General features: G+C 45.0%; 1 protein-coding gene across 3 annotated transcripts in view; it reads right to left on the reverse strand.

Moving 5' to 3' along the window:
* The window catches only part of CACNA1A (calcium voltage-gated channel subunit alpha1 A), a 236061-nt gene extending 227410 nt beyond the window's left edge, over positions 1–8651 (reverse strand). For all 3 annotated transcript variants that reach the window (XM_065874591.1, XM_065874592.1, XM_065874589.1), the window contains exon 1: positions 8359–8651. In XM_065874591.1, the coding sequence (XP_065730663.1) occupies positions 8359–8651 (293 nt within the window). The remainder of the gene's footprint in view (positions 1–8358) is intronic.
* Between the last annotated feature and the right edge of the window lie 18466 nt (positions 8652–27117).

Consider the following 27117-nt stretch of genomic DNA (forward strand, 5'->3'; position numbering starts at 1 on the left):
TATTTACTGGCAGGTGGGTGACGAAACTGAGTTTCCCTCATTGCTCCCGGGAGGTGGGGGGCGGGCCTCCTAAATAGTGTTATGGGGGGAGGGCTGCTAATCCCAAGTTCCAGGTCCAACCTGAGCAGGGAACACCTTAAAGGAAGACCCAAAAATGCTCCCAGGCTGAAAAGAAGATAAAGCCGCTTCTGACCCAAGAGAGACGACAAAACTTGATCCGTATTTAACTCTGGAATTTCGCGCTTCAGAGCCGGGATCTCTCTCGCATTAGCTGCCTTAAATAAGCAGCTTCCAAAAGCACAATTCATTCCAAGATAAAGTCTCAGCTTTTCAGAGGGAAAAAGCTACCTATCTTCTCCTTTCCTGGGCATTGGCACCATCTCTGGCTCCCTTCATCTCTGGAGTGTTAAGAACTCACCAGTAGGGTCACCAGCTTCCTTGTTTGCCCAGAACTGCTGGATTTTTCAAGATGCTAAAACCAGGACAGTCCCAGGCAAACTGGGACATCTGTTCACCCTACCCAGACAAGGACTAAAGCCCAGTGGGTTTTGAAACATAAGTTGCTGAGCCCACCCACCTGGATCCCTCTCCTGGAATGTTCCTTGCCTTCTCTATTCTCCCAGGAAGTGAGGGAGAGGGGAGAAAGAAGACAGAAACTGGGGGAAGAGGGGGATGCATTCTAACCCCAAAGCTGAGCAGGGTTCTATTGTTAAACTCTCAGGAGTCACCTGGGGCGGCCACAGCAGCTGTCCTAAGCCTGCAGCCTCCATCCTGGGCTGGACCCTTTGGCTCAGAAGAAGGAGATGGGGGTGGGGGGTGGTGGGCAGGGAAGCTAATTATACATTTTAAAACTCCCTTACCTTGTCACCCACAGAGGAAGGGATCAAGGGAGAGGAAGACAATTTTATCTCAGACCGAAGAGAACAGAAAAATAGGTCAAGTGGGCATACATTTTTCCTCCCTTAAAGCTTCCAGAGAGAAAAGAGAATGCAAATGGGTTACCAAAGGGGAAAGGGGGGGAGGGATAAATCAGGAGGTTGGGATTAACATAAACACACTACTACTATATACAAAATAGATAAACAACAAGGACCTACTGTATAGCACAGGGAACTACACTCAATATTTTATAATAACCTATAAGGAAAAAGACTCTGAAAAAAAGAATATATATGTGTATATGTATAACTGAATCACTTTGCTGTACACCTGAAACTAAGACAACGTTGTAAATCAAATATTTCAATTAAAAAAACAAGAGTGGGGCTCCTCTGGTGATGCAGTGGTTGAGAGTCCACCTGCCGATGCAGGGGATGCGGGTTCGTGCCCCGGTCCGGGAAGATCCCACATGCCGCGGAGCGGCTGGGCCCGTGAGCCATGGCCGCTGAGCCTGCGCGTCTGGAGCCTGTGCTCCGCAACGGGAGAGGCCACAACAGTGAGAAGCCCGCGTACCGCGATGAAGAGGGGCCCCCCGCTCGCCGCAACTAGAGAAAGCTCTCGCACAGAAACGAAGACCCAACACAGCCAAAAATAAATTTAAAAAGTAAATAAATTAATTTAAAAAAATATTCTGTGAATGTTTAAAAAAAAAAAAAAAACACAAGAGTGCCACACTCAGATTGATAAATCCAAACTGGCCAGTCAACTGAGGGGCCTTTGCTCCCACTCCTACCCAGAGAGCCCAGTTTCTAGTCAAAGTTTCCAAAAAGGAACATAACGAGCGAAAAGTGCTCTCCAATATTATGGTCCATGCGTTTTGGAGCTTTCTCCATGCCGGACATTGTACTGGGCATTTCTCATGCATGACCCCACGTGACCTCCTCCAGAGTCCTCCGAGGAACATGCTATATCGGAAGCAACATCCTCCTCACATGCATGAGGAAACTGAGGCTCTGATGCCCAAGGCAGCCTGGCTAGGGTGGGCCATTCGAACCCGGGCCTGGCTGACCCAAAGTTCAGGGTGCTTTCCCTCACCTCTCTGTTGTATTTCACAGCACCACCTGGAATCCCTCCTGAGGAGCTGAGTTAGCATCCCCAGAAATGGACTAACTGAGGGGCTTCAGGGTCCTGACCATCTCTGGATTGAATCCACCTTCCTGGTGGCGTCTTCCATCGTTGGAGGAGTGCATGTTGTGTGCTTGTTACTGGGGAGGCAATGGGGGGTGTGTGTACCTAATTCCCAAGTACCCAACAGATGTCCCCCCGAAATCCCCTGAAGACTCCACTCTCAAGGAACCACTGCTCCCCAGTTTCTCAAGCACTAACATTTCAGAGACCTCCTTTGGTCTGATACCCTCATGCACACACACCCCTCCTGTCACTCCAAGATCCACACCTAAAACCCACTGAAAAGCTAAAACATGGGTACATAGGTGAATCAGATCTCGAAGATTTGGCAACTGGGTGAAGAGAAGCAGTTTTGTCGCTCACTGGGCAAACATTAATGGAGTGCCTACAGTGTGCCAGGCGTGATGGGGTGGCAGTGGTGAGTACCATGATGGATATAGGTCTTATGGCCTCGGGAAGCCTGCTTTTTACTGCCGAGTGGCAGAACCAAAGCACCCCCCAACCAGAGACCCCCTTCTCCCACACTGGAGACCCCCCTCCCTTGCTAGACCTCAAACCAGGGCAGGAACAGAGCTACAAATGACATCCTCACCCTTTCTCATTTCTCTGACTGGCACTTAAGGCTACCGCTTCCTCTACTTTCTACACATCCACAATCCTTTACGCTAAAACCTCGAGGCCAGATGTGCTCTGGAGCTTAGAACTTGGTGGTTTTTTTTTTTTTTTTTTTGAGGTACGCGGGCCTCTCACTGTCGTGGCCTCTCCCGTTGCAGAGCACAGGCTCCGGACGCGCAGGCTCAGCGGCCATGGCTCACGGGCCCAGCCGCTCCACGGCATGTGGGATCTTCCCGGATCGGGGCAAGAACCCGTGTCCCCTGCCTCGGCTGGCGGACTCTCAACCACTGCGCCACCAGGGAAGCCCAGAACTTGGGTGTTTTTAAAGGGATCACAGGGATGGGAATGTAAAATGGCACAACCATTTTGGAAAACAGTTTGGCGGTCTCTTATAAACACATACTTACCACATAACCCAGCAATCCTACTCCTGGGTATTTATTTCCCCAAGAGAAATAAAATGCACGTTCCCAAAGTTCCCACTAAAATCCATCCACCAATGTTTACAGCAGCTCTATTCATAATCGCCCAACCTGGAAACACCCCAAATCTCCTGGGATATGGATGAACAGTCTCCAGTCCAGGCATCCCATAGAATATTACTCAGCACTCAAAAGAATGAGCTACTGATACACACACAGCAACATGAATGGATCTCGAAGGCTGCATGAAAGAAGCCAGAATCCGAAGACTACATACGATATGATTCTGTTTATACGACCTCCTAGAAAAGGCAAAACTATAAGGATGGAGAACAGATCAGTGCTTGCAAGGTACTTGGGTAGGGGGGTGCTGACTCAAAGGGTCACTGGGGGATATTGTGGGGTAATGGAACTGTTCCACATTTTGATTTGGGTGGTGGCTACATGCCTGCATGCATTTGTCAAACTCTGAGAACTTTACGCTTAAAAGGGTGAATTTTGCCGGAAGTAATCTATACCGCAATAAACCCGGTCTTTGAGAAAAAGGAAAAAAAGATAACAGGATGCATCTATGATGTGACCTGGATACTCCAAGTGTCACTCATGTACTAGCAGCATAGGCAATCCTTAGAGACTTGTTGGAAGAGCAGAATCCCAGACCCCACCCCAAACCTGCTGGACCAGAGTCATCACTTTCACAAGGCAATCCTCACACTCAGGAAAGTTTGCAAAGTGCTACCATGTATACGTAACACTCCCACTGGGTCTGCCAGAGCAGCACCCCATAATCAAGCATATCTACTGTTTCCTCGGTGAAATATACCAAAATGCACACCAAGTGGGATAAATTTAAGACTGTAAATTAAGCATATAAATTTGGGTGAGTTCAAGGTAGTTTTTTAACCCCTAAATGAACTGATCTTTCGGTTTTCAGAGCTTTTTAGATTTGGGGATTGCAGAGGAGGAATCGCACCTTTGCAGCGGCGGGGGGGGGCGCGGGGAACCCACAAATTTGGGTCAGTTCAAGGTAGTTTTTTAACCCCTAAATGAGCTGATCTTTCGGTTTTCAGAGCTTTTTAGGTTTGGGGATTGCGGAGGAGGAATCGCACCTTTGCAGCGGCGGGCGGTGGGGGGCGGGGAACCCAAGGGAAAAAAACCATGCTAATTCCTACTTCCCAGAGTTTTGCCCTTCTGGAAGTACCTGCCACGCTGATCTAGTAGAAGAATTATACAGTCATTCTTTCCTGCCCTTCTAGCACAAGCTAATTTTCAGGGTGGGCCAAGACTCTGATGAGGTGAGTGAGGGGGTGAGCGCCAATCAGCCAGTGTCCGTGGGTTACCTGATGTGATGGGACTCTGGGTTTCTTGTTAAGAGTCCTGAAAACAAGGGTATGAAAGCCCGGAATCCTGCAAGCACTTCAGGAGAAGGAGCGTGATAACACAGACCTGAGTCCGCGGCCCAAATTCCTACACCACACTCAGCGCAAGATCTGCTGGCATCAGCAGGACTGGGGGAAGATGACATTCACATTGGCGCTTGGTAGCGCGTCAGAAGGAACAAGCGGCATTAAGTGGGGGCTCTAGGAAGGTTGGCAAATGCGCCTTATTGAGCTGACAGATTTGAGCTCTTTAGAAGCCATCACCAGAGGCCGTCACAACCATATTTAAATCAGACTTCCAGTCGAGGAGAACACGGAACCAAGGTGTGTGATCCAGACAGCTTTGCTGCCTGGAATCCTTCAAGAGTGAAAAGCACCGATGGAAATCTGAACATCAAAGATTTCCATTTGGGTCTCCTGACTTAGAGAAAAATGAAATTCATGAGAACCCCTTAATTCTCACTGATGGCTTCAAGCTTGAGCTCCCGAGGAAAGTGGGGTGCAGAAGGGGAAGGAATCACAGTGGCAAAGTGCCCGTGACCATGGGGAACGCAAGGTTGCACCCTCCCTCCACCAGCGTACCATGCTGGAATCCGCATTTGGAAGTAACACTCTTAGGCCCTCGGAGCACACAGCCAAGTTCATGGAACAGCCACTGACGGACTCCTCCCCGTGACGGTGAAGAACCTGCTTTGCCCACTCACCTGCAACCCTCAGTAAATGCCACTTCCAAATACACGTTCCGCGACATGCGCATCAAAGAACGGCAGTGGCAATTCCACTCCTAGGTATAAACTCAAGAGAAACGCCTCCCCAAAAAGTTCAACCAAAGACATGCACAATCTGGAGATTACTCAAATGGCCCTCAACTGTAGAACGAAGTATGCTGTGGGAGAGTCAAACAATAAAATATCACACAGCGATGAGAAGGAACAACCGACAACGACCCACAGTGACATGGATGCATCTCACAGACAGATTGTTAAGAAAAAAAAAAAAAAAGCCCGGCACAAAAGAACACAGCCTCTGACTTCGTTTACAGGAGGCTCAAAAGGAGGCCAAATGAACCCATGGGGTCAGAAGTCGGGGTAGCGGTAACCCTTATCGGGGGGAGTAACTGGGAGGGGGCAGGAGGGGACTTTCTGGGGAGCTGGTTACATTCTTTTCGTTGACCTGGGTGCCAGTGGCATGAATGTTCACTTAACTAATCTGGACTTCAGTTGTATACTTTCCCATGTGTGTATATATATACATTAGACTTTATTTTAAAAGTTCTAGGGCTTCCCTGGTGGCGCCGTGGTTGAGAGTCTGCCTGCTGATGCAGGGGACACGGGTTTGTGCCCCGGTCCGGGAGGATCCCACATGCCGCAGAGCGGCTGGGCCCGTGAGCCATGGCCGCTGAGCCTGCGCGTCCGGAGCCTGTGCTCCGCAACGGGAGAGGCCACAACAGTGAGAGGCCCTGAAAAAGTTCTAAATAAGTACTTAAACACTTTTTTTTAATGGCAGAAATATTTAGATACTCAAGTCCATGTTCCTGGACTTGAGTTCCATGTTTAGATACTCAAGTCCAAGGCCCTGACTCCTTGGTGTTTCCACACTCCATTTCTTTGCACTGGCCCAAATGCCCTTATCTAGCCCCCCATCTCTCTGTCCCCTCCCCTCTCATCACCTCCCCCCCAGAGAAAGCTCAGTCCTGGATGACTCTGGTTGGTGACAGATTGGGGGATGGAGAGCTTTCCCTTTGAGAGTGGGGCTATATAATGTGTTTGCTGCCTCAGGCCAGAGAGAGAACAAAAACTGGCTGCAAAAAGCAAAATGCACAAACTCGTCACAAAGCTCCCAAGAGCAAGAAAGCCAAAGAAAACCTCTAAAGGACTGCGCGCTACCAGTTCACCTGCATCCCTCTCTTAAGATCCCTCCTTCCGAGGGACTGTTGCCATCCCTTCCCTCCCCAACAGCCCTCTGATCTGCAGGATTCAGGCTGGACCGGGGTGAGCTAAGGACACATTAGGATTCCCACCTTCTTCCTTTCCTCCTAGTAGACTCCAAATCCAGGCTCCAGAAGGCGATCTAAAGCCATTTTCAACACGGAAACCTGTCAGCCCAGTGAATCCCTCCCGGACACCCCTGAGTATTCTGTTCTTGCGCACGTTGACACATTGCCATTCTCCATGCCTCCCCCCACTCCTCCAGGGATTGGGGGGGAGACAGGCAGAGCGATTACAAGACCCCTGAGCATTTCAACAGATAATCACAAGGTTGAAACTTAGGAGGCAAAGACTTGGCTCCTGGCTTGGGCACCAATCAAAATGACATCGTGGTTAGGGGTACACCCCTCCAAAAAGACAGCAGCTAGAACCTCTTAATTTTCACCACCCTAGAAGCAGACTGCCCACACACACTCCAAAACCTCAGAGGCCTCTGTTACAGTTTCCGGACCCAGTAGCCAAAATCCTGCTCAATTCTGGTCGCCCCTAAAAGTGAATCCACCAGCCAACGTGTTCCTCAAATAAGCAACCCCAGGACCACCTGGGGCTCAGCCCTGTTGAGTTATATACCTGTCAAAACCATACACAAAAAGGATGGGGGCTCATCAGTGAAGTCCATGGGCCCAACCAGCCCCATTCGTTTTTACTCCGAGGGCAGCCAGTTGGAACCGAGCCGAGGAGCGGCACATTTGGGCACGGCACGGTGGCCAGTCAGCCTGGGAAGCAGGGTTTGTCCCCCTACTTGGAATCTGGGTCATGCTTAGATAACTGCTAGAAAGCCCGACTAATTACCCATCCTTGCCTCCCTACATCTCAACAGATGTTAAGCCCTCCTCAAGGTTTATTTCAAGCAGGCACGAATTTAAAGAAACACAAGGGGATCCGGATTTTGGTAGCATCTCAACAGAGGAAAATGTGTACTCCACTTTCTTCCTCTGGGTCTTTAATTTAAAAAAAAAAAAAAGGCATTTACCTGCCCAAGATGTCCACATGGATGCTGACTCTCCTGGTGTCCCCTCCCGGGTCTCTAGGGTGGAAGAAGCAGATTCCAACCCAAGGCCTAACACGGCACCCTAGGAAGGACCCAGCACCTCATTTTCTCTTGTCCTATCTTTCTTATTGAAGTAGCCCATCCTGGGTCTTCCAGGTCAGGGCCCCAGATGGGGCAAACGGGATGTTTTCTACACCTCAAAAGATGATGAGGTCCCTAATCAGTGGGTGGAAGGAAACGGAACCTGCAGACATGGGGAATAATAAAATGCCCCCCGTCCCTTCCTGGCCAGCGGCCCACCCCGAGATATTAATTCTGGTCAGTGCTGGCCCCTCAGTGTGAAGACCACATACTCTCCCACTGGCTCTTGGCCCTGGGAACCCCTAGGCACCCTCCTTGAGAGGGCAGCCCCCAACCTCGGGCACGCAGGGGTGGAGAGGCCTGAGAGCTGGGACTGGGCTCCAGCTCTGGAGGCAACCGTGGATTCCGGCGAGGGGCGGCTAAGGAAACCCAGCCAAGGACCCCATGCTTCCTCTGCCCTGCGCAGAGTGCTCAGGCCCCGGCCTGGTCTACGCTCATTCGGGGAGAACTCTGACCCATCCGGAACTGGCTCTAAAGGCCCCTGTACGACCCCAGGGCCCAGCCCTCATTCTAAAATCGGTCCTTGGGAAGAATCCACTCCCCCGGCACCCACAACCCCAAGCCTCCACGGTACCTCAACCCAGCTCGGGGTGCAGAGATGCTCCACACTCCTCCCCGGTGCCCCCTCTCCCAGCCCCTGGAAGACCACCCCCACCCCCCCGCCTCCCATCAACCCCCGGGTCTCTCCCAGCCTGGAAGAGGGGAAGCGAGGGAGGAGGGGGAGGCGCAGTTGCCGGGGTTTGGGCAAAGGATATGGCCATTCGGTGATCTTTTTGGCGTATTTTCTCACCACGTTGTCCTCGCTGAAGAGGAATAGAGACCGGTTGACCGTGAGGCAGTTCTGTCGGACGGGGATGGGGTTGTACAGGGCCATGGTCCGCGCTCTCTGCGCCATTGATTGCTTGTACATCCTTTGCGCCCCGGGCTGCCCGCCCTGCCGGCTGCCCCCGGCTCCTCGCCCGCCTCCGGCGCCCACGACCACCCCGGCGGCTGCCCCGGAGCCTCCTCCCCCGTAGCGGGCCGGCATCTCGTCTCCGAAGCGGGCCATTCTGCAAAGAGCAAAGGGCTCCGGGTTACGCTGCGGCGAACGATGCGGAAGACGCCGCCGCCGCCGCCGCCGCCGATGTTGATGCTGATGCTGCCGGGGCTGTGAAGACGGCGGCTGGAGCTGCGACTGCGGAGACGCTCCACGGCCCAGCCCATCGGGCGGCGGCGGCTCGGCGCCTCGGGTCGGGGGCTCACAAGGCGGCTGCCCGGCCCCAGCCGGGGATAGCAGCTCGGGACATCTTCCTGGCTGACCCCAGAGAAGGAGGGGCTGGAGGAGGGTGCGGGGGCGGGGCGCGGGGGCCGGGGAGGGGGGGAGGGGAGAGGGAAGCAAGGCAAAAAATAACCGAGGAAGGAATCCAGGCAATCCCCAGTCCACCCACTCCGGAAGGAAAAAAAAAAAAAAAACACAGTTAAAAAAAAAAAAACGCACACCCCCTTTAAGACTCGAACGGTTTGCAAAGGACGCCCCCCGGGACGCAGTGGAAGCTTCAAATTCCTCCGAGGTCCGGGTCAGGCTGGCATCTTGCAAAAGGAGTGCGCCCGGCTCATTAAAAACATTTTTTGTTAAAAAAAAAAAGCCCAAGTCTTTGCTGGGGGGTGGGGGAAAGGCAGCCCCCCAAATTTAAAAATCCCCCTTTCTGTTTTGCTTGAGTTCCTAGACCTTAAAAATGCTGGAAGATCTGTAGCCAAATAAATGAAATTAAATTAAAATTAAGAGTATTAAGGAAAGAAGGGGAGGGGGGAGGAAAACGCTCCGAAGGGCTCTTAAGGAGTCTTGAAGCCGCAGGGTCCGGGTGTTTTTGTTTTTTTTTTTTTTCTTCCTGAATCACCAGCGGCTGCCTCTTCTGCTCACGAAGGAGCGTGAGTGTGCGCGCAGCGTTTCGCTCAACCGTGCCTCATCTTGGGGTTAAATTGCAGCAATGAAATCCTGAAAATTCCCAACAGGAGGAAAAAAAAGAACCAAGAGAGAGAGGGAGAGAGGTATGCGCCGTTCGTTTAGCCACTCAATAGCTGCTCCCGGATGCTGCAATGCCTAGCGTCCATCGCCCCCCCACCCCGCCTCCCAATGCCTCCTCTTCCTTCTCCTCTAGGTTTTGCTAAAATAAGACTGATGTGGAGGGGTGGGGGGAAGAGGAAGTAAGCGGGGAGGGGGGGGCGTGGGGGGAGGAAATGGGCGCAAAGGTCTGAACCACTGGCCAGCGAGGCTCCAAAGAGGAGCGATTGATGAGTTTAACGGGAGAAAGACCCACCCAAAGTGTCGGCACATGATGGCCCGCGACCAATCGCGGAGGCGCGAAGGGACCTGTCTCAGCGGAGTTTTGTGGGGCAGAGAGGGGAGAGCCGGATGGTCGGGAGGCAAGGGGGAAGTTGGGACGACAGATTCCTCCTCCCTTGGGAGGAAACCTTGCTTTTCAGCGGGTTCCATTTCGGTTGCAGACAGCCGGACACTCCCAGCACTTTGCAAGGAGAAGGAGGGAGGAAGAAAGGAAGAAACTTAAAGGTAGAAAAGGAAGGAGATTCAAGTCTAGAGGTGCAGTGAGTCCTCTACACAAATTTGCTCTATTTAGCAAAAGACAAATTTTAAAAACTGGGAGAATGGTTTGATGGTACTTCTGTGAAAGTTTCAAATCGGCCCTGCAAGCTGGAATGAAAGATTGACCCCCATCGTCGGAAAAACCCCAGAGGTGGCAAATCTTAACTGCCCGGGGCGGATAACTAACCAGGTCCTACTTGGCTGGATAAAGCTTCTGGCTTATTTATGTTGCATGGTGTTCGCTTCTCTCCAGAGCCACTACAGTTTTATTTCCCATTCCCCTTTTTGTATTGTGAAAGTGAAAACACACAGGAAAATACTCAAAGCATAAATGTACAGTGTAAGAATTTGCTGTGAAACTAGCACTCATGGAACTAACACCCAGGTCCAGAGCTGGCTCCCCGGAAACACACATGTGCCCAATTCCCTCAGCAATAATCACATCCTGACTTTATGGTATTAATAGCCTTGCTATTCTTTATACTTATACTACTTTATTGTGCATTCCTAAACAATAGTCCCACTTTGCATCTTTTTGGATTTTATATGAATATAAGCATCAGTATATACTCTATGATGTTTCGTTTCTTTGGTTCAACATTATGTCTTTAACAGAGAACAGACTTGTGGCTGCCAAGGTGGCAGGGGAGGGGTGGGAGAGGGATGGATCGGGAGTTTGGGATTAGCAGATGCAATTATATACAGAATGGATAAACAACAAGGTATCCCTGTTGTTCATCCAAGGAATATAGCACAGGGAGCTATATTCAATATCCTATGATAAACCATCATGGGAAATAATATGAAAAAGAATGTATATATGTGTATAACTGAATCATTTTGCTGTACAGCAGAAATGAACACAACACTGTAAACCAACTGTACTTCAATAAAATAAAATTGAAAAACGCATTATGTCTTTAAGATTCATCTGCTGTTGTCACATGTCGCTGCGATGGATTCACTTTCACTGCTGTATGGTATTTCAATAAAAGAGTAAGCCACTATCTGTTTATCCATTACCTTGTTGATGGACATCTAAGTTGTTTCCAGTTGAGGCTCTTAAACATTCCTGCCTTGAATGATCCTGGCACCTATAAATATGCATTTCTGTAGGAACAGCCTTAAGTGTGAAATTTCTGGGTCACAAGGTAGCATATCTAAGGTCTGTAAGATGTCACCAAAGTGGATGTACCAAGAAACTGTTGAATTTTTGCAAAAGCAATATATTGACTAGAAGGCAGGGGTGATAGAGAGGAAGGGGAAGAGGACGAAGAAGAAAAATATTTTTTCAAGGCTTAGCTGGTTGAATCCTATTTAATGCCCTCCCCCATCAGTATATGAGTTCATTTGAAACATACTAGAAAAGATGATATGTCTTTACATATATTCCCCATTCTGTGCCTATGGGTAAGCCTTTACAGGTTACCTGTAGCACTTTTAAGATTTCCTAACTTGTCAAGGTATGGACAAAATGATTAAACCAAGAGTGATCAGAGTTGCAAGGAAATGGGATGTGTAGGATTCTCAATAAATATTAATGATTTTTGTACTTGATGTTTCAGATTTCAAAGGCAAATGACAGTTAATATGAATCAAGAAGTAATCCCACGTTCATGGATACGAACAGCCAGTCATATAAGAAGGCTGCCTTGTGCAAAGTGAACTTACACATAACTTGTTATGATGGACTTTCCCAAGAAGACAGTTGAGTTTCATATAGCATAAGCATCACCTACAGAGATTTCTAAAGACCCAGAGCTTTTCAGAAAAGAGTAACCCCTCACTGAGAAAGTCCTTACCAAGATAAAGCATCTACAAGTCTTCATAGAAGCCCCACTTTACAAGTGAAAACATTGAGGCTGAGAGAGATTTTAAAACATGCCCAGGTCACTGACCTGGGTCTGAAACTCCTTCTGACTCTGTTGGGTGGAGGTAATTGGATACAAACACTTTGGGAAACTGGTCATTTCTTCCAATGCTGGACCCTGTGAATACCCTGTGACCCGGCATCTGCGCTCCTAGGTATAAACCCAGGAGGAATGAGTACATAGGTCCACTAAAAGACACTCCCTGGAATGTGAACAGCGTCATATTCATACTAGTTAAAAATTGGAAACTTCCCAAATATCTATCAATAGCAGAATAGATCAATACTCCGTGGGGCGTTTGCACAGAGAGCCTTCTGCAGCAATGAGAATGGACGATCAGAAGCAGCTACACACAAGTGCATGGATGAACCTCACAAACGATTTTCTATCAAAGAAGCCAGGCATACGATAGAACGTGGTGTGTAATTTTTGTTATGTAAACTTCAAAATGGGCAAAATGAATCTGTGCTTTAGAAGTTGAAGTAGCCATCACCCTTGAGGGTAGAGGAGTCATTGGCACAAGGCCGGGGGGGGGGGGGGGGCTTCTAGAATCTTCTCGATTTAAGTGGTAATTATACAGGTGAGTTCACTTTGTAAAAGTTGCGCCTTTTGAAAGTTTTCATTGAGCTGTGCACCTATAAGTTGTGCAGTTTTCTGGGTGTTCTCTACTTCAACAGAAAATGTTTGTAATGCTTCTGAATGTAGATCCCAGGTAGCGCCACTTGTCCTAGTGATCTGTGATAATTCTCCTTGTGGACTTTAACCATGAAGTCTCTACGACAAACTCTGGCCGCCTTTTTACCAGACGACAAAGAAAATCTTCCAAGACACCCTAACCCAAGCCTAGACAGCAGACAAGCTGGCTGTATGTCAGAAATGCCTGCAAAGTGTTGTAAAAATTCTGATTCCTGGGCCCTCCCTCTCCCCTCATTTTCATTCAGCAAGTCAGTGGGGGTACATCCAGGTTTGCTAATCACTGCTCTGAAAGGGACAAACTTATTATCCCTATCTTGGCATTCTCTAAAGTTATCAGTGGTGATGGTGTTGGCATTTTTGGTGGAACAGTTTTTGATGTTTGAGTCTGTCTGGTGCATTGTGGGTTGTTGAGCACCCCTGGCATATGCCCACTGGGGGTCAGTAGCACTCCCAGTCTTGTGAAAAGCAAAGATACCCACACATATTCCCAAATGCCCCCTGTCAAGGTGGCAGAAGAATCTATGCTTTCTTCTCACCAAATGGCATTCCCAAAGCTTGCTTAACCCTGAAGTTTGACATCTTGGAGTTCCTCCCTCTTTCCTCAGAATCTTCCAAAGTCTTCCAACCCTCTCAATTGCTCTACTTCCCTTTTCTGGAAAGAACTCAACTCGCGCACCCTAAAGTGTGACAGGGACCCAGGTGCATTATCCTAATGGATTCACTTTACAGAGAATGAAAAATTTATATAGCCAAAGGAATGAATCTCTAATATTGGAATCTTACATATCACCTAGCAGATGGAAATGGATGGGCAAGAAATCTTCATAGGCTCCTCAAATGACTGCAGTAGGTAGTTCCTTGCCCTCTTTCCACCATTAATCCAAATTAGTAATGTTGACCAGGTAGAAAGATTTAGAATCTCATTAACATTGCAGACAGAAGCAGTTTAACAAGAGGCCTCCAGAAATCAGTCTCAGCCATTGGTTCTAATCTTCAACACATCTGCCAGCTGGAGACTTAATTTATCAATCAGCAGCAGCACTACCATACTGGCTCTGAGAATTATATTCAATTGAACAGGGCTAGCAACTCTGAAATAAATGCCCCAAATAAATAGCTGCAAATCACATTCATTTGGCTGCTAAAACAATGAACAACTAATCCAGTCATTTTGAGTTGCAAGAATGGATCAGCCAAAAGACATTTGGTCTCTGTCTTCTAGTCTGGATACCCATTGAGAATGAGTACCAAGATCTTTGGGAGACGGAGGGTATAAACAACAAAACCCAAATCTGATAATCCAGATATTTGCCGATCATGATGTAGGCACTCAAGAGTGAATCCAGAGATGGACTGTGGCTGTCACTCCGGGCATAATATTGCACAGCAGTATGTGTCCTGCAAATTTCCAAAACCAAATGAGACAGAGTCAAATTCTGGATGCAGACCTGGGTACAAATGCTAGCTCTAATACTTCCTAGCTGTGTGCTCTTGGAAAAGTGCTTAGCCTCTCTGAGCCTCAGTTTTTTTATGTAAAATAGAGACGTGACTCTTTACCCCACAGATTGCTGTAAGGATTAATTAAGGTCAAGCAGGTAAGCATGCACAATGACTAGTATATAATAAGCAAACAAGAACGATGGTAGGGGGACTTCCCTCGTGGCGCAGTGGTTAGGAATCCGCCTGCCAATGCAGGGGACATGGGTTCGAGCCCTGGTCTGGGAAGATTCCACATACTATGGAGCAACTAGGCCCGTGCGCCACAGCTACTGAAGTCCGCATGTCTAGAGCCCGTGCTCTGCAACGAGAGAAGCCACTGCAATGAGAAGCCTGCGCACCACAAAGAAGAGTAGCCCCTGCTCGACGCAACTAGAGAAAGCCCGAGCACAGCAACAGAGACCCGGTGCAACAACAACAACAAAAAATTTTTAATATGATGGTAAATAGATTTTTAAAAAATCACCAGAGTCTGGAGAGATATTTCATGTTCATGGATAGGAAGACTCAATATTGATAAAGGACTGTTATCCGAAATATAAAAAGAACTCTTAAAACTCAATAATAAGAACAAACTTGATAATTAAATGAGCCAAAGACCTTAACAGACACCTTGCCAAAGAAAATATACAGATGGCAAATAAGTATATGAAAAAGATTCTCCGCATGATATGTCATTAAGAAAATGCAAACTAAAACAACAATGAGATACCACTACACACCTATTAGAATGGCCAAAATACAAAACACTGACACCACCAAATGCTGGTGAGGTTGTGGAGCAACAAGAACTCTCATTCATTGCTGGTGGGAATGCAAAATGGTACAGCCACTTTGCAAGACTGTTTATTGGTTTCTTACAAAACTAAACTTACTCTTATCATAAGATCCAGCAATAGCGCTACTTGGTATTTACCCAAAGGAGTTGAAAACTATGTCCACACAAAAACCTGCACACAGTTGTTTATAGCAGCGTCATTCGTAACTGCCAAAACTTGGAAGTAACCAAGATGTTCTTCAGTAAATGAATGGATAAACTCTGGTACATTCAGACAAAGGAATATTATTCAGCGCTAAAAGACATGAGTTATCCAAGCCATGAAAAGATATGGATGAAACTTAAATGCAAATTACTAAGAGAAAGAAGCCAATGTGAAGAGGCTATATACTGTATGATTCCAACTATACGACACTCTGGAAAAGGCAAAACTATGGAGACGGTAAAAAGATCAGTGGTTGTCAAGGGTTAGGGTAGAGGGAGGGATGAGTAGGCAGAGCACAGGGGGTTTTTAGGGCAGTAAAATTACTCTGTATGAGACTATAATGGTGGATACATGTCATTATACATTTGTCCAAATCATAGAATATACAACAACAAGAGTGAACCCTAATGTAAACTATGGACTTTGGTTGTAATGTGTCCATGTAGGTTCATCAGTAGTAACCAATTCACCACTCTGAAAGGGATGTTGATAACGGAGAGGCTATGCATGTGTTGGGACAGGTACACTTGTTAAAACTGAGAAACTAGCATTGGTACAATGCTATTAACTAAACTGTACACTTTTTTCAGATTTCACTGGTTTTCCCACTAATATCCTTTTGTTTCAGGATCCCATCCAGGATACTACATTCTTTTGAGTCATCTTTTCTCTGTAGTCCCTCTGGTCCATGACAGTTTCTTTTCTTGTTTCTCACAATTTCGATTATTTTTAGGAATACTGGTCAGGTATTTTTTAGAATGTTTCTCAATTTGGGTTTGCCTGCTGTTTTCTCATGATTAGAATTTGATGATGGATTTGGGGGAAGAAGACCACAGAGGTGAAATGCCATCCTCATTGCATCATATCAGCAAGCTATGACATCCATATGACTTAGCACTATGATGGTGACCTTGATCACTTGGTTAAAACAATGCCTAACTGCTTTCTCCACTGTTGAGTTACTATTTTTCCCTTTGTCTACTCTACTCTTTGGAAATGAGTCACTAAGCCCACCCCACACTATTTAGGAGAGGGGAGAAGATTAAGCTCCATCTCCTGGAGGGAAGAGGATCTACATATATTCTTTTTGTTGTTGAAGTATAGTTGATTTACAGTATCGTGTTAGTTTCAGGTGTACAGCACAGTGATTCAGTTATATATATATATAACTGAATATATATATGTTTCTTATATAAAAGAAGCATATATATATATATATATATATATATATATATATATATATATATATAAATTCTTCTTCAGTTTCTTTTCCCTTACAGGTTATTACAAAATACTGAGTGTAGTTCCCTGTGCTATGCAATAGGTCCTTGTTGATTATGTATTTTATATATAGTAATGTGTATATGTTAATCCCAACCTCCTAATGTATCCCTCCCTCCTACATTCCTTTCCCCTTTGGTAACCATAATTTTGTTTTCTATGTCTGTGAGTCTGTTTCTGTTTTGGAAATAAATTCATTTGTACCTTTTCTTTAGATTCCACATATAAGTGATATCAAATGATATTTGTCTTTCTCTGTCTGACTTACTTCACTTAGTATGATAACCTCTAGGTTCATCCATGTTGCTGCAAATGGCACTATGTCATTATTTTATATGACTGAGTAATATCCCATTGTATATACACACCACATCTTCTTTATCCATTCATCTGTCAATGGGCATTTAGGTTGCTTCCATGTCTTGGCTATGGTAAATAGTGCTGCAATGAAAATTGGGGTGCATGTATCTTTTCGAATTATGGTTTTCTCTGGGTATATGACCAGGAGTGGGATTGCAGGATCATGTGGTAGCTCTATATTCTTTAAGGGAAATTTGTCTCTTCTCCCTTATTCATTTACCTAATCTTTTATTTATAACAGTACAGACTCATATATTTATTTTATTCTTTGGATTACCCACGCAAACTATATTATTTATTTTGTTTCTTGAAATGTTCCCTTTGGCCATTGGGAGCTCCTTCAGACTGGTTCTTGTGTTCCTTTGATGTGCTCCCATTTTTTTTAAGCTTCCTTACTTTCTGGCACCGTAAGAGGCTCCAGGTTCATCCTTCACGGCCCTGCCCTAGAATTAGCCATTTCTCCAAGGATTCCTGGTTGCTTTCTTTGGAGAATCGTATTTAATTATCTCAGGGCTGGGTGCAATATTGCATTTTTAGTTTTTATTTTGGTGAAAGTTGTATATGCAGGCAATTTGGCAATCACCATAAAACGTACAAGGACTCTTATGGATAAAAGTGCAAGGAGTAACACATTTATATAGTTACTCCGCACGCACAATTGTTCATTTTAATGGTAAATATAGTAACTGTAGAGTGGAGTGCACTGGTAGATAAGCAAGTGATGAAAAATAGCACACCAGGGCTTCCCTGGTGGTGCAGTGGTTGAGAGTCCGCCTGCCGATGCAGGGGACGCGGGTTCGTGCCCCGGTCCGGGAAGATCCCACATGCCGCGGAGCGGCTGGACCCGTGAGCCATGGCCGCTGAGCCTGCGCGTCCGGAGCCTGTGCTCTCCAACGGGAGAGGCCACAACAGTGAGAGGCCCGCGTACCGCAAAAAAAAAAAAAAAAAAAAAAAAAGCGCACCAGTAACGGGGCAAATTGACATCACATGCCACTTGGTATGATGTACCAAGAAGGGTACAGCATGACTTCTGGGGACTTCGTGCCACGATTGTTATCATTTGAATAAATTGAATTCCATAATGTTCAAAATAAGGGGCATCCTACAAAACAACTTGCCTATATTCTTTGAAAGTGTTAATGTCAGGAAGTTCAAATAAAGACTGAGAAACTTCTCCAGGTTAAGGGAGACATGGCGACCGAATCCAACAAGGGAGCCAGAATCTTCTTTTGCTATAAAGGATGTTATTGGGACAGTTGGTGACATCTGAATAAGGTCTGTAGATTAGATAATAATAGTGTACCAATGCTGATTTCCTGATTTTGATCGTTGTGCTGTGTTATATGAGAAAATGCCCTTCAGAAAACATTGAAGTATATAAGGTTAAAGGGCCATCATATCTATAAATTATTCTCAATGGCTCAAGGGTGGTGGGTAGACAGAGAATAAAGTGGAAGGAGTAAATGTTAACATTTGGAGAACCTGGATGAACAATATACAGGAACTCTTAGTTCTGTTCTTACAACACTTTGGTAAGTCTGAAATTTTGTCAAAATAAAAAGTTAAAATAAATAAACAAGTGGCTACAAAAACGTTACATATATTCAAGTTTCACTCATTCCTTCATTTTATTGAGCACCTGCTATATGCCAAGTGATTTTTTCCGAGCACAGAACAAGACAGACAAAAATCCCTACTGTTGTGGAGCTGGGTGGAAACAGGAAAAAAATGGAATAAAGACAGAAATGCATAGTTTGTCAGATGGTGTTAAGTGCTAAGGAGAAGAACAAAGCAGGAGAGTGGAATAGAGAGCGCAGCCACTAGGAATTAAGAGTCAAATAGATCTTTGGGGCGTGTTATACAAAGCAGTGCAGACAGTACATACTATTAGCTCTCAATAAAAACGTGTCAATTAAATATCACTTAAATTCTGATCTCTAAATGTAGAAGGCAGCTTCTTACAAGGCCTCCAATGATTCTTGCCTTTTGGTGTTCACACCCTTATGTAACACCCTCCCCTTGAAAGTGGGTGGGACCTTTTTAAAATCTTTGCCTTTTTAAAAATTAAAAAAAAAAATTTAATACAATTTTTAAATGTTACTTTCCATTTACAGTTATTACAAAATAGTGGCTATTTTCCCCGTGTTGTACAATACATCCTTGAGCCTATCTTACACCCAATAGTTTGTACCTCTCACTCCCCCACCCCTATATGGCCCCTCCCTCCTCCCAACTGGTAACCACTAGTTTGTTCCACTATATCTGTGAACCAGGTGACTCACTTTTTAAAAAAATTTTATTGAAGAATAGTTGATTTAAATTTATTTATTTGGCTGCGTTGGGTCTTTGTTGCTGCACGCGGGCTTTCTCTAGTTGCTGCGAGTGGGGGGCTACTCTTCGTTGTGGTGCATGGGCTTCCCACTGCAGTAGCTTCTCTTGCTGTGGAGCACAGGCTCTAGGCACACAGGCTTCAGTAGTTGTGGCACGCGGGCCCAGTAGTTGTGGCTCTCAGTCTCTAGAGTGCAGGCTCAGTAGTTGTGGCGCACGGGCTTAGTTGCTCTGCAGCATGTGGGATCTTCCCGGACCAGGGCTTGAACCCGTGTCCCCTGCATTGGCAGGTGGATTCTTAACCACTGCGCCACCAGGGAAGTCCATGACTCATTTTAATGAATAAAAGATGAAAGAGTGATGGGATGGCACTTTTGAGATCAAGTTACAAAAAGACTGGTTTGCACATTGCATGCCCTCTCTATCTCTCTCTTTACTGCTCACTCTGAGGAAAGCCAGGTTCAGTGTTGTGAGCTGCCTATGGAGAGTCCCACGTGGCAAAGAACCAAGAGCAGCCTCCAAGAAACATCTAGTGAGGAACAGAGACCCTCAGCCCTACAGCCCATGAGAAACTGAATTCTTCCAACAGTCACATGTTTAAGCTTGGAAGGGAACTCTTCCCCAGTTAAGCCTTCAGATGAGAATGAAGTCCCCATTGACCCCTTGCTGGCAGCCTCATGAGAGACCCTGAAACAGGGGACCCAAATAAGCTGCATCCTGGTTCCTGACCCACAGAAACTATAGGTAATAAACGATTGCTTTTAAAGCTGCTAAGATTTGGGTAATTGGTTACACAGCAAGAGGTAACTATTACATTAAGGCTCCATATTTCTCCTCCTAAAATAAAATGGCTGTTTTTCTCCCTCTGGATCCCCCAAAAAGACTTATTCTCTGAGAGAGGCATTATAGATGTTCACCAAATATTTCCCTTTCTCCGTATTCAGGCACGTGGTAAGATGGCATTCCCTGGTCCTCTTGTGTTTGCTGAGGCCATGTGACTAGTTCTGGCCAATGAGCTCTCAGTGGGAATGAAGTGGGTGCTTCCAAGTTGGAGCATTTAGTTGTCAGTGCAAATCTCTCTAGAGCTGAAACTAACACAGCATTGTAAAGCAATTATACTCCAATAAAGATGTTAAAAAAAAAAAAAAAGGCAGAGCACAGAAAGAGAAGCCCCTAATGGAGACTGGAAGGCATCAGGAAGGAGGTGGGAGGAAAACCTGGTGGGTGATGCCACAGAAGTCCCGGAGATGGGGGAGTCTAGTGTCAAAGGCTGCCAAACACAAAGCAAGGTAAGGACTGAAAAATACCACCTGGTTCTGCCATAGATGGCATTATGTCCATGGTTTGAAAGCAAGTCAGCCTTTTTTTTTTTGTAATAAAATACACATAACATAGAATTTACCATCTTAACCAATTTTAACTGCATAGTTCAGTGGCATCAAGTACATTTACATTGTTGTGCAACCATCACCACCAGCCATCTCCAGAACTTTGTCTTCCTCCCAAACTGAAATTCTGTGCCCATTAAACACTAACTCCCCATTCCTCACTCCCAGCCCAGCCCCTGGTAACCACCATTCTACTTTGTCTCTATGAATTCAACCGCTGTAGACACCTGATATGGGTGGAATCATACAATATTTGTCCTTTTGTAACTGACCCGTTTCACCTAGCACAATGTCTCCAAGGTTCATCCATGTCATACCAGCTGTCAGTATTTCCTTCCTTTTTAAGGCTGAATAATATTCCATTGGCTGGATGGATCACATTTTGTTTATCCAGTCATCCAGTAAGGGACATTTGAGTTGTTTACACCTTTTGGCTATTGTGAGCAATGCTGCTACGAACATTGGGTGTATAAATATCTCTTTGAGTCCCTGCTTTCCATTCTTTGGGGTATATACCCAGAATTGCAATTGGTGGATCATATGGTAATTCTGTTTCATTTCTTGAGGAATCGCTGTACCATTTTCCACAGCAGCTGCAGAGTCCTTAGCTTGTAGAAGTACACATTAAAATATTTACAGATAAAATCACATGATGTCTGAGGTTTGTTTTAATTTGCAAAGTAAAGTTATGTTAAATGAAAGGTTTGAAAGGTTTGTTTTAATTTGCAAAGTAAAGTTATGTTAAAGTTTGGGATACAGTAACACAAGATATGTCCTAAGTTGTTAATTATTGAAAATGGAAGATAGGAACATGGAAGGCTATTATTCTATTGTCTCTTCTGTATATATTTGAGCTTTTCCAAAAGGAAAAAAAAAGTTCTTTTCATATAAAGTACTTGAAATAATCTTGATTCACATTGCAACAAGAACCTCACACTTAATTACGGAAACAAAAGTACTCAAGCTTACTATATTCTCAGGCAATTACAAATTATATTCAGCATCTAACCCTTCTGTTAAGTCAGGAACTTGAATAAATGCTTACTTATATATTCATGTGTATCCTGAGAAGTTAGCAAAGGAAATTTAATCAAATGAACTACATCTGCTTATAGAAACTCCCGTCTCGGTTTTTCTTGAGAACTGAAATAGGTCCCCTCAACTCGCAAAATAACAAGTTTTACCACACCCAGAAATAAAGTCACAGATGACAGAATCGAGCATGTCATTTCACCTGTAACACTTGAGAAAAATGATCAGCTTCATTTGTTCTGTTACTTATTTGTTTGACAAATGTGTTTTTTTAATATCTATTCTTTTTAAAAACTTTTATTGAAGTATAGTTGACTTACAATGTTGTGTCAGTTTCAGGTTTACAGAAAAGTGATTCAGATATATATGTTTGTGTATGTATATATATACATACATATATATTCTTTTTCAGATTTTTTCCATTATAGGTTATTATAAGATATTGAGTAGAGTAAGTAACCTGTACTCTACTCAACAAGTAGGTCCTTGTTGTTTATCTATTTTATATATAGTAGTGTGTATATGTTAATCCCAAACTCTTAATTTATCCCTCTCCCCCTTTCCCTTTAGGCAACCATAAGTTCTACGTCTGTGAACATTTGACAAGTGTTTATTGAGCATCTATGCTCAATATGAGGCCTTACCCCAGGCACTGGGGATGGATACAGCCACGAATAGAACAAATAAGAAACTCATGTTTTAGGGCAGAGAAACCAGAAAAAACAGAGTGAGCTTGGATAGATCTAGCATATGTCAGGTAGAGATAGCTTTTATAAGAAAAATGGAGCAGGCATTGGGCCAGCTAGAAGAGGAGGGGGAGTTATTTTGGAAGGACCTCTCTGAGACGGTGACATTGATGGAGAGACTCGAGGAAAGAAAGGAACAGAGATGCAGATATCAGAGTGAGGAGTGTTGCAGACTGAGGAAACATCAACAGCAAAGGCTTGTGAAGACAGTGACTGGTGTGTTCAAAGACCAGCAAAGAGACTCATGTGGCAGGAGTGAAGGGAGTGAGAGGGGATGAGATAAGGGAGGTTTCAGGGATGACAGGGCTGTCATCCCCTGTAGGGGCTTTATTGTTTTAAAATGTAGGTTTTATTATTTTTCAGGTGTGGTGAGGCCAACAGATCGAGAGACAACTGCCATTGAAAAGATAGCTTGTCGGGCTTCCCTGGTGGCGCAGTGGTTGAGGGTCCGCCTGCCGATGCAGGGGACGCAGGTTCGTGCCCCGGTCCGGGAAGATCCCACATGCCAAGGAGCGGCTGGGCGCATGAGCCATGGCCGCTGAGCCTGCGCGTCCGGAGCCTGTGCTTCACGACGGGAGAGGCCACAGCAGTGAGAGGCCCGCGTACCGCAAAAAAAAAAAAAAAAGACCCCAGGGGGAGGAGCACACCCTGCCATGCAGGGCCACCCAGGGAAGCACCATAGTCAGTTGGTCAGGAAGCAGTGGGAGCAGGATGAGAAAGTGGGCAAGATCCTTTATTGTGGTTTCCTCAGAAAGGAAAAGGTAAAGCAGGGCAACCAGGCTTAAGATTGGCTGGCTTTAATAATTTTAGCAGGCTGTGAGGTGTAAGGGCTCTCCCTAGTTGGCACCTGGCCCTGGGGTGATCAGGGCAGTGGCAGAGTATATTCTCAATTAGATCCTGGTAGAGGAGGTTGTGGAGACGCAGGCTCTGGATTGGTTGGTTTGTATTTGAAATGCGTGCTCAAGGCTGAATCCTTTACTATCTCAAAGGATTGGCTAACCCTGGGAGAGGCAGTCCTTCAGTGTCACCCAGATGCCAAAGCATCCAACACACATGGTTAATACATTTATCTTACGACACTTGCCAGAAAGACTTTTCCTCTTGTAAAGTCACGTCATTGCTCTCAAGATGTTTTGAGTTCTGGGACCTCAGGGTCCTGCCTATCCTGTTCATTGCTCCAGCCTCAGCAACTGAGAAATGTCAAAATAGAAACCCACTGTCTTGATAAGTGAAAAGGGCAGGTTACAGAGAAGTACAGAACATGAATGATCTTTATGAAAGAGACAGAATGCATGAAAATATAAAAGTGTTCGATCATGTCTTTAAGAAGAAGCAAAGGGTAAACCAGAGACCAATGCAAATGCCTTCCCAATAGGGAAAAGGAGGGAATGGAGCTGGAGGAAGAGCTGAAGGGAAATCTGATCCTAACACCTGGCTAGAATCAGAGCAGAATTATTTCCCTGGAAAATGTGGACTTACTCCTTTTATTTTCTTCTGTTTTCCCCAATGACTAAAAAAGAGGAGGAAACACACAGACACACACACACACAACAGAGAATGTGGTAAGAGTTAAGCGGAGTGACAACACAAATGGAAACACACACACGTGTTCGCGAGGTTACACGTAAATATATGCATACATCTGTGATGTCCTTACATAGCTGTTCTGCTTTTCTGTCACTGAGATGACAACAGCTAAATAATCTCATGTCCCATATGGCACCCCGACTGTCACAAAGTTAACGCACTTAAAGTTAAGGAGGGTTTGTGGAAAAAAAAAAACCTTTTGAATGATGAGAAGGTAGGTGTGTCATGGATGTGCCTGGCACTGCCCAGCCTTGATCTGGCCACCTCAGTGCATACAGGACTGGCTTCCCACTGCCAGCCCTCAGGGGGCTTTCTCTAGCCACCAGAGTGTCGACTTGACAGGCTGGGATGCTAGGAAATGAGTGCTCCTGGGAGCACTTCAACCTGTGATTGATGGAAGTTGGTGGATAAATATCCCAGCTCCCTTGGTCCTAGGGTGTGGTAACTCTGAACAGTGTGCTCTCTGCTGCCCCTCATAGGTCTCCACCGGTACTGAGTCCCAGCTGTTCACTATGGTAACTTGCCTGAGGGCACATCCCTTACTGGTTGGTTCTTCCTTTCCCCGCTCCTCTGCCAGTGTGTCCTGGGATCTCCCCCCCAAAACAATTGAATCCTTGCTTCCATATCTGCTTCTGGGGGGAACCCAAACTAAGACAATGGATTTGGACCGATTCTGTTAGCTATTTCAAAATCTTTAGGCAGAAAGAAGATCCTCCCTCCCTCCCTCCCTTCCTTCCTTCTTTCCTCCCTTCTTTCCTTCTCCTCCTCCTCCTCTCCTTCTCCTTCTCCTTCATCATCATCATCTTCTTCCTTTCTCCTCCCTTCTCTTCTCTTCTCTTCTTCTCTTCTCTCTCCTCTTCTTTCTTCAAAACAGAGTCTAAAGGGGCTTGTACAATAAAAGTTGAATATAAATCAGGTACCCCAAATATATGTGCTATCTCAGCCTCATTGTGTAATAGAAAAAAAACGCAGAACTACTTGTCAAGAGATTTGGACTCACACTCTTCAAATGTAGCCACAATCCTCATGTGACCACTGAGTGCTTGCAATGTGACTGGTCCAAATTGAGATGTAAGTATTAAAATACACACCATATTTTGAAGATTTAGCACAAGAAAAATATGTGAAATATCCAATAATTTTATATTCATCATAGGTAGAAATGATAGCATTTCCAGTATGTTAGGTTAAATAAAATACATTATTAAAACTAACTTTACCTGTTTCTTTTTACCTCTTCTAACGTGGCTGCTGGAATGTTTAAAATTACATATGGGACCATGTTGCATTTCTACTGGACAGAGCTGGTCTGGATGATTACCCAGCTCTGTACTTCCAAGCTCCATGAATTAGGGCAAGACTTTTAATCCCATGGAGATGGTTTCCTCACTTAGGAACAGCACAGCAACAGTAACAAAGAGTAATAATACCACCCCTCCACACTAATGTCCAAACAATGTTCTACTGTGAGCTTGACCCATCACTGAATCTCTCCAAGCCTCAGTCTCCTGATGGGGATGAGGGCAGTATGCACCCTATGGGATCATAAAGGGATGACACACTGTATGTGATGGGCCAGACACAGGATAGTAGAGAATGAGTGTTGGCTGCATTGATGATAATATTTTCTGTGTGCAGATGAAATTGCATCTTGTGTCCAAAGGAAGTATTCCCTGGAAGCATCTCATGCCCCAGAAACAAGGCAGGCAGCAGGGGAGGGACCCACCAGATACACAGACAAATAAAGGTAATGGAAAAGAGATCCCAACAATATTCATTGGAAGGGAATAAAAGTTCCATCTAAGAATTACATGCAGAGAGAAACATGACTGTATTTGTGTTCAGGCTGCTGGAATGCATGTTGTCTCACAGAGAGACCCTAATGGATTGACTTGACAGAACATTAAGCCTCTTTTCTAGGTCTTTTTTATTCTCTTCTCCAGCATCATCCATGTCTTTTGTTGTGGAAAATTCTTTCATCCCATGCCGACAGAAATTACTTCACTCTCATACCTGAGACGCTTGCTTAAGAACATGTCTCAAAGTGTCTCGAGTTCTCAAATCAAGAAAAAACCCAAATCACCCTGTGGGCACCAGAAGCAAGAAAAAGAAGTTTAATTGGGCTCACAGATGTGTTTCAAGGCAGCATGACTGGGGCGGAGCTGTGTGGCCTTGGGCAAGTTGCCCAACCTCTCTGGCTTCAGTGTGTTCATTTGTAAAACAGGGAAATTAGAGTATTCACTTAATTGGTGGTTGTGAGGATTAAATGAGAGAATCCACAGATCGTGTTAGACAGCATTGCTAGAGTAGCAATTCTCATATCAGACAAAATAGACTTTAAAATAAAGACTATTACAAGAGACAAAGAAGGACACTACATGATGATCAAGGGATCAATCCAAGAAGAAGATATAACAATTGTAAATATTTATGCACCCAACATAGGAGCACCTCAATACACAAGGAAAATCCTAACAGCCATAAAAGGGGAAATCAACAGTAACACATTCATAGTAGGGGACTTTAGCACCCTGCTTTCACCAGTGGACAGATCATCCAAAATGAAAATAAATAAGGAAACACAAGCTTTAAATGATACATTAAACAAGATGGACTTAATTGATATTTATAAGACCTTCCATCCAAAAACTACAGAATACGCTTTCTTCCCAAGTGCTCATGGAATATTCTTCAGGATAGATCATATCTTGGGTCACAAATCAAGCCTTGGTAAATTTAAGAAAATTGAAACCATATCAAGTATCTTTTCAGACCACAACACTAGGAGGCTAGATATCAATTACAGGGAAAAAATCTGTAAAAAATACAAACACATGGATGCTAAACAATACGCTACTAAATAACCAAGAGATCATGAAGAAATCAAGGAGGAAATCATAAAATACCGACAAACAAATGACAATGAAAACACGATGACCCAAAACCTATGGGATGCAGCAAAAGCAGTTCTAAGAGGGAAGCTTATAGCAATACAATCCTACCTCAAGAAACAAGAAACATTTCAAATAAACAACCTAACCTTACACCTAAAGCAATTAGAGAGGGAAGAACAAAAATATCCCACAAAGTTAGCAGAAGGAAAGAAATCATAAAGATCAGATGAGAAATAAATGAAAAAGAAATGGAAGAAACAATAGCAAAGA

This window comes from Phocoena phocoena, chromosome 3 (genome assembly GCF_963924675.1).
Source record: "Phocoena phocoena chromosome 3, mPhoPho1.1, whole genome shotgun sequence".
Classification (NCBI taxonomy): Eukaryota; Metazoa; Chordata; class Mammalia; order Artiodactyla; family Phocoenidae; genus Phocoena; species Phocoena phocoena.